General features: G+C 35.1%; 1 protein-coding gene across 1 annotated transcript; it reads left to right on the top strand.

Annotated features, from left to right (window-relative positions):
* Window positions 1-4517: 4517 nt before the first annotated feature.
* On the top strand, window positions 4518-7856 carry LOC133325562 (TBC1 domain family member 31). Its single transcript, XM_061534302.1, has 5 exons — window positions 4518-4651; window positions 4717-4830; window positions 5272-5438; window positions 5498-7548; window positions 7617-7856. Exons 1-5 carry the CDS (start codon window positions 4518-4520, stop codon window positions 7854-7856), a joined length of 2706 nt encoding a protein of 901 aa, XP_061390286.1.
* The last annotated feature ends 1302 nt before the right edge of the window (window positions 7857-9158 follow it).

Raw genomic sequence — 9158 nt, 5'->3', positions numbered from 1 at the left:
GAAATGCAGTAGTAATCATCATCATTATAATATATACACGGTCCATAAAGTCAATAAATGGATAAATGGTATTATTTTGGTTGATTAGAATAATGAAGAATGTAAGCTGGCAGCGGTTTAAAATTACAAAGCCGCATCGATAGAAAAACAAGTCGAGTATTATACATACATACAAAAAATTGGTACATTTGCGCATACATATATATAAATATTACGCTGATCTTTTTTTACATATTATATGCAAAACACGAAATAGGCATCAAATAGACACTCATATTTATTTCTAATCTCATAGGTGTTAAAGAGAAAATTATCGTAAAACAACAATAATAATAATTATATAAAATACAATAAAAAAAGATAAAAATACCACCACATAATTAAAATGAAATATTTTGTATTTTTTGAAAATAGCGGGAAGATAAAAAGTGTCTTAGTATTCAATTGTGCATTATCTGGAGGACAAGGCAATGCACTAAACGAGTTAGAATTTATAAATTTTCAATATTACTCGATATAGTTTTAAAAACTAAAATCGGGCAACGAATAAAATATTGCCTCATCGATTGGAAAATGCAGCTAGGTTCATAAAAATGGCTAAAATAGGTTAGCACATGGACCGATTATGACCTACCTAAATTTTGGGAAAATATTTTCAATCTCCTAACCGAAAATGGAACTGGGACTATAGTAATAAGACCTTTCGGACTTACTCAAAGCGGTGTGTCCATTTGCAGTCGTTGTTGTTGTAGCAGGTTGTTCTGCTGCGTATTTCTTCTCATTTTCCTTAACCTGGTTATGCTTCTAACACCAAGTTCAGGAAGGCTGCGACCTGTATCGGTTGAGTCCAAAGAGAAGATGGGGCTAGGTGATTGGGTTTGGCTAGGCAGTTGAATAGGTGTAGCGTGTCATGTGTTTCGTTACCACATGCCGGTCAGATATTGTCGACCTCTCCATTAATTCATGCCCAATATTAATTGAGGCGGCTACACCATCGACATCGAGGTAGCTGCTGCTCTTCTGCAGCTGTCATAGGCGGGTGATCTCCGAGGATGGTATTCACACGATATTCTCGAATTGCGTCCTTAACTGCATCCGTGTGAATACGATTCAATCCTGCTTGATAGGTCTGTTGATCTAGAGGCTCCCTTTTGTCCATTTGCAGTAAATTTTTGCACTGCACATTGATGTAAGTTAACAGTAATAGGGAATATCAACTCAGGCTATAATATCTTGCTAGTTAACAATGAAATTCAGGCGAAATTTGTTGCATTCAATGGAGTGGTACAGGGTATTATGTCTTTGTACATATTGAGACATATTCGCCAAAAAAACGTAACCCTCAAGTTTGAAATTTTACAGGAGAAGGTTTGTTTTAATAAATTCAGATTTAATAAAGCTATTATTTTGAAATTTAGAACTATAGTTTTGTTATAAACTAGTTCTGTTTTAAACTATTAAAATCTGCAAAACATGCAAAAGCCAACGAGATAGACAAATAGTTCTCTTAGAGAATCTACACAGATACACTTTCTGAGTCGATTTATGCGTGTCCGTAAGCCTTTTGGTGGTAAATTGTAAACAAATTACAGGTCGTATTTATAATCCGATTTGGATGAAATTTGACACAGCTCACTTTTTTGAGCTTAGGACGAACCCTATTGAAATTCGTGAAAATCGGTTGAGATTTAGATAAAGTTCCCAATGACCCTATATATTTTTCGATTTGCACAAAATTTGGCATATCGTACTGAATAGAGTCCAAAATGATGTGTGCCAAGTTTCGTAAAAATCAGTTCAGATTTAGATATGGTTTCCATGTATATTTTTGTCCGATTTTTTTGAAAAACTTAGTACGCCCCTAAATTTATTCGATTTGCACGAAATTTTGCATAGTGTACTGACATGAGTCTAGAATGATGTTTGCCAAGTTTCGTGAAAATCGGTTCAGATTTAGATAAAGTTCCCATATATATTTTCTCCGATTTTTTCTAAGTGGTGCACCAAAGTCCCTATATATCGATTTGCACGAAATTTTGCATAGTGTACTGACTTAAGTCTAGAATGATGTGTGCCAAGTTTCGTGAAAATCGGTGCAGATTTAGATATAGCTATATGTTGGGGTCTATTTTAGAGAAGAAAACTTTCATGATTGCAAGGATTTCTGCTTTAAAAACACTGCAAAGATTGTTAAGTTCATATGATTTGTATATTTCTAATTTCCTACAGTAAACGCCTTCACCAGTGCCTTCCTCCATCTTTGATCCGTCTGTGAAAAATGACAGACCTGGCAGAGGTAAGGATCCACTAGTCCAGGATTTCCTACTAGGAAATTCTACTCTGATTAAGTCTCTATGATAGGGAACATAGTCACTAATGTGAGTATTTCTCCTCATGAGGATACTAGCGTGACCATTGTTCAGCGATTTCAAGGCATCCGTTTCTCGGATCGTCAGGCCAAATCTGGAAGCCTGGAATTTAATCAGAATGTCCAGTTGTTGAAGATTCAAGATCGCATTCAAGGCTGCCTGTGGTGTACTTCTTAGAGCTCCGGTTGTCACCAGTATCTTTTTGTTGACCCTGCCACCGGCGGCCGCTCTCGCCATTCATACATATGATTGCCTTATGTATGAATGGCGAGAACGGCTGCCACATACAGCCTGTGTATGATCTCTGGTCTCAAGTTCTTGCAAGAGTAGTGTGCTATCAGTCTTTTTTAGAGCGTTCCTCTAACTTCAAACTTACCTTCTTATATCTTTCTGTAAACTTCTCATCTTCATTTATTTCCCAAATCTTCTCTCCCCTTTAGATCTCTCCTTATCTCTTTTCTTCTCGTGGATGATTACAACGGACCTAACGGTCTCAGAGTGCTGCAGCCACATAAGTGACTGCACATCCCCAAACCTAACATAAACAAGAGCGTTCCTCAACATTCCTATTCCACGTCAATTTGCGGTCAAGGATTGTACCAAGGTATTTTGCTTCTTCAGAAAGGGATAGGGCCACTCCTCCCAAAGATGGCAAGCGGAAACTGGGAATCTTACCTTAGAGCAGGAGCACCAATTCTGTCTTAATGGGGTTTACACCAAGACCCTTGGCGTGTGCCCAGTTAGGCAGAGTTGAAAAGGCCCCTCCATAATATCTGAAATAGTTATTAGAAATTTCCCACTAATCAGCAAGACTACATCATCGACATAGGCTACAACCTTTATGTTAAGATAGATTTCAGCAGTACTTCATTTATCACCAGAAGCCACAGAAGGGGAGATCGAACTCCTCCTGTGGTGTGCCTCTGTTGACAGATTTCCTCTTGGAACTCTGTCCTAAGGATGAGTTGATAATTCTGCTTTCCAGCATTCTATCAATATAGGACAACTATTTTTTATGTAACTCCTTCTTGAAATATACCAACTACTGTAAAATTTAATGAAATGTTTGATCACATCGTGGGTAATGTTTAAATGTTGCTACCTTCAACTGGAAGATGGAGTTTTAATCTGAACGTACCTTTGATCCATAAATGCAAGTTCTGAACCGCGCAAACCGAAATGGCAACAATTTGAATAATACAAAGAATTTTCTTTGTTCATGTTATAATTTGCGAGAAAAAATAGGTATAAAAAATAATTTATATTAATAACATACAAATAATTTAAATATCATACCCATAACGAAGATTTTGATTTTGTCTTCACATTCAAATATTTGGTCTGTTCCCGTACTGCAAGAATGTACTAGATTTTACTATTTTCTTCGATATCATAAAGTAAAATTCGTTATCGTAGTAAAAAAAATAGTAGATTCTTGCAGTACGGGAACAGGCCAATTATTAGCTGCATCCACATTATCGGCTATATTCGTTTCCAAAGCTTTATCATGAATGTTTTTCCCTTTTTAGCGGGGTTTTACACTTATCGGGATTGGTGTTGAGAGTTTCTCTCTCTCTTGAGAGAGTAATTAGAGTTGCGCTATTTTTACTTTAGTAACAAGCGTACTTTTTGTTCACAAAATGTACGAATTGACATAAACGTACCAAAACAAAAATTATATTTTTTATTATTCGTGAATACATTTACGCTTAAATTATAACATATATTATTTATGCAAATAACTGGTATAAATATTGGCCAATATTTCTCGATAATTATGATTTATTATCATTTGAAGTAGAATTTTAGGTACCTTTTCGTACTTTTTTGTTCCTACCTGTGGTAATGTTTTCCAACTCAATTCACAAATTAACAATGGGAGAACTCTCAAAACCTATCCCGATAGTTGTAAAACCCCGCTTAGTCGAATTAAATTATCTTTTTTTAAAAAATACTTCAGTTTGCACTGCAAATCACTATGAACTGATAAAACACACCAACCATTTTCGACTATTGTGAATGAGCTGTGAACGTTTCCATAGCAACGAACTATGGCATATGTGGCCATTTGAAATATTTGTTTACATTTCATTTGGCACCATTAGAATTGAATTTTATTTAATTATTTTCTAAAATAAAATTGAAAACATGGATGTAAATACTCTGGAAACAAATTTAGCTGATAATGTGGATACAGCCAAACAAAATGGAAACGAGAAAACACAAGCGAAAACCTCTTTAGCAATGAAGAAAACAGCATTCCAATTGAAAGAAAATAATGGGTATGAGAACATTTTTATTAATTTATTTTGTAAAAAAAAAATAATTATGCGCCTATTTCTTATAGAAATATTCTGACAATCCATCATACGATCAAAGAAAATGATAAAATGCTGCGTATTGTCATAAGTGTGGCTTGTTTTGATATCCGCGGCTTACAGCTGGTTGCTGTGGACAGAAGGTGAGTTAAGACGCAACAAATGTTAGATGATTGGTAATATATACCATGAAGAACTTAAAGGCACCTTCTATGGGTCTTGGGTATAGGTAGAACACATTCCGTATATCTAATTTTATTTAAATTTTGGTAACCAAGTCTAAAAGGCCGTCTATGTTACAGAAACAAGATTTTAAATGTACAATAAGAGAAATTCTGTAGAACTTTGTAGATTGAAGGGCTCATTTAGGTGTTAAAAATACCTTTTGGATGGCTACAGATATGAAATCTTATGTCTTGTATAAGTTGAATGAATAATTCATTGGTTTTTATGAATAGAAGACTTATTGGTCTTCAATGGTTAGAGGTTTGACATTTTCAACAATTTGATTTTATGAACATTAAGGCTATGCATAGATCTTCTACACAGCCCAATTTTTGATATCCAATCTTGTATTTATTCAGGGGAACAATTTTTGTATTCGATTTAGTCTCAAGACGTTATTGGCGACATGCAGATGTTCTACCAAAACCAAGTGCAATTACATCCTCGTATAAGGAACATAATCAGTTTATTATGGGTAACAAGGAAGGCGTGATAGTTCTATTGGATGTGGGTAAGTGCAATCGCAATGGAGAATAATTTATCAATATTTTTTAAAACAATTTATGCTTTCAGAAAAATTCCAATTTTTGCATATAAATAAAATTTCCAACGATGTCATTAATGAGATATCATTTCCGGGCCAACCACTGGAACCCAAAACATTAATGCTCATACGTATTGGACGCTCAGCAATAATTATGGACTTTGAAAAGTTTACGTGTACACATCGCTTAGATTTTGACAAATTACAAATGTCATTGAAATTTGCCTCATATCTACCGCAATCGGAAAATATATTGACTTGTTTTTCCAATGACACCATACACATTTGGTCCGGGGTTTCATTGGAAGTTATACGTGTTATACATCCAATACGTTTAAGGGATAAAAAAATGCAGACCGATGAAACCAGAATACCAGAACTCACACTCGACAATGTGGAACACAAGGAGCAGATATCGAAAATAAATATGGATAATGGTTTAATTGCTGCATATGCTTATCGCATGGATGGTTCAGTGTTTGCCCTATCAACATGGGATAATTATTTACTTCTGCTCAGCCCATATACTTTTGAACTCCAGACATTGATAAATTGCAAAGATTTCATTTTGTTGCAAATGTCTTTGATGGCCAAACCAAATGATCAATTTTTAATTGGCCTAACGAACAGAGGATCGGTTGTTATGTTTGATTGTATTAATACAGAATATAAATTAATTATTGACATTGGTCCGGCAAGATCTTTAAGATCTTCTTTAGGTAGTAAATATCTGACAATAAGTCGTATATCTGGTGAATTATCCCTGTGGTCCATATGCCATCTGCTGTCGGTGTTAAAATTACAACAAGAATGTATGACCCTGCTAAGATCAGCTTTTAAACAAGCCAAACCTTTTAAACTGCCTTCAAATGAAATGGATACAAAATTCCAAGAAGAAATTAAAAAACTCCTAACTCCGCATCGTTTGCAACAAATTTTACAAGAGTTCCATTGTTATCCACCAAAATATCGCAGCTTGATTTGGTGTTCTCTGCTGGTGTTGCCTTACAACAAATTGCAATATAATGATTTACTACAAATGGGCACACCCCCAACCATTGCCCAGAGATGTCGCCATCTGAACATGAAAAATGACACCCTGAAAAGGGCATTGATAAAATGTTGGTCCAGTCTCAGTCAATGGTGTAAAGTTTTGGCTTACAGTGAAATGCTACCCGACTTAATATTCCCCTTTGTAAAATGTTTCCAACAAAATCATTTGGTGGCATTTGAAATCTGTATGACTTTAATAACCAATCAGTATCAATTATTTTTTGAATATCATCCATTGGAACCGTCAAGTTATTTGGGATTATGTGCCAATATCTTGCAACACTATGACAAAATGTTATTTGATTATTTCACGGCAAAAGATGTTACACCCACAATATATGCTTGGAGTATTTTGAAGAATTCTTTCAGTGAAATACTGGATGAAGAGCAGTGGCTGTGTTTATGGGATAATGTATTATCTTCGCCCATATATTATCCCATTTTTGTTGTTGTTGCCTACAACATTATGCAAAAGGAAGTCTTATTACGTCTCCCAGACAAATTTATTATCGAACGTTTCTATCATGATCAAAATCCCATTGATGTACGTAAATTAATAGCGAAAGCCTACAAACTACTTGACAAATGTCCCGCTCATTTACATCCCAAACGTTATATGCAAACCAATTTCCAACCCATACCTCCAAATGTTTATCCCAAATTCCTCAACTATCCCAATGAATGTTTAAAAAGATACGAAGAAAAAGTACAAGATTTACAGTGCATAAATGCGGTAATTGATTCGCGAATGCGCGATTTAGAACTTGAAGAATTGGAGATAATGAAACGTTTAGAAAATGGTCTACGGCAAGAGGAACACACGAAACGTCTTAAAGAAGTGGAGAAATACTATCAGGATACACTGAGACGTGAAGAGGAGAGAATCAATTGTCAGCGTAAAATGTTATTACTCTATCGTAAAGAGTTGCGTCACAAAAAAGGTGAGGTAGCTGCCGCTCTACAAGAAGCGGAACAACGTAAAACTATTCTACTCAAAGAACATGAACTCAATTCGCTCCAATATTATATAGAACAAGAGGTAAGGGAGGCAGTTATTATCTTAAATATTTTTAAGAATTTTGAACTATTTGTTTATTCATATTTTAGCGCATGTGCAATGACATTAATTTAATGTGGGCTGAAGAGGAACTACAAAATCAAGATCTTGAACTGCTGGCTCAGAAATCAATGAAACCACCTTTAACACCATCATTAACCTCAACATATTATGATGATATTTGTCGATTACAAAATGAACAGAAAAGACTTAATAATGATATTAAAAAGGTAAGAAAGAAACGAAGAAAGAAATATGTACAAAAGGAGTTTTGGAAATTCGACATATAAGTGTACGAAAAGTACTAAACTTTACTAAATTTAGTTCTAATTGTATATGTATTGAACATATATAGCTAGAATCTTGAAATTTTATATGGAATACAGGTTGAGAAGTGGTGTTGATGTATGGATATGGTTTAAGAAATTCGTATTGTGTATGATAAGTACTAAATGGTACTAAAATTTTTACAATTTGCATTTAGTTGGGCGTATAGAGATGGAATCCTGAAAAAAAAGGAATTATTGGAGTAAAAAATTGATATAGTTTTAAAAAATCTTACTTATGTGTACTAAAATTACTAAATGGTACTAAATTTATTGCAAATTATAGAGAACTTTGTAGATTGAAGATTATTGCAACAGATTGAGTTGGAGTCTTCAAATTGGGAATTAAAAAGAAGGATTGAGGTTGTTTTGGAAATTGAACGGAGAGACCTGGGAACCTAAAAATTTGTGGAATTGGGATATGGAGGCATCGTACTTATGCGTACTAAATGATACTAAATTTGGTACAAATTGATTTTGTGTGAACGGATGGAGCTGGAATCCAGAAATTTCGAATTAAAATTACTGTTGGAGTGCATAATTGAAATATGGAGAAACTTTTAAAAAATCGCACGCCCGCACGCCCTTAATCGTGAGCTCCAGATGGACAGGATCTCTCTGCCGAAACAGATGTGTGAAGCTGACTTCTGTCAAAAGGTAATGAAAAAGACTGTTGAGAACATCGCAACACAAACTGTCGTCCATAAGGGTAATCGATGTATGGGGGGCTCTGTTTCAAAGCCCAATTCTACGCCAATTGAAGCGGATGGTGCTAAGGTTTTGAGTAGCCCCACCGTTGGTCGGAATAGGAAGAAGGGCAAGTCTAGCAAGGAACCATCATCTTCTGGTACCTTCCCGCAGTGTCAACATTTAGAAAATTTGTTAATAAAATATCAATATAATGCAAAGGCTGATTTGATCAAAACTTTGCAAATTGTAAAATTTTTCCAAGCCTAAATTAAATCCTAAGATGGTGTCGATAGAGCAACCTCTTCTGTTACCTCGCCAAAGTGGGTTAACTCTTTGATAAAATCATATGCCTTTTATACAACGGATAATAAAATATATGTTTTATTCCGTAGACCTCCAAAGGTTTCGAATTGAATGTTTAGGGCATTTGATGAACCTGAAGATGTAAGAAGCGACGCAGACCTCTGCACAAAGAAACATAGGTTGAATGAAAGAGATAGGACTGTATGGTATAGCCAAAGCATGTCCGATCGTGGACCCCAGCATTTGCTTATGAAATTTGTAGCATGTTCCTTT

Source organism: Musca vetustissima, unplaced genomic scaffold, assembly GCF_032173495.1.
Source record: "Musca vetustissima isolate MV318-11 ecotype Yass unplaced genomic scaffold, APGP_CSIRO_Mvet_v1 utg1397, whole genome shotgun sequence".
Classification (NCBI taxonomy): Eukaryota; Metazoa; Arthropoda; class Insecta; order Diptera; family Muscidae; genus Musca; species Musca vetustissima.
This window is presented reverse-complemented; position numbering and strand designations above follow the sequence as displayed.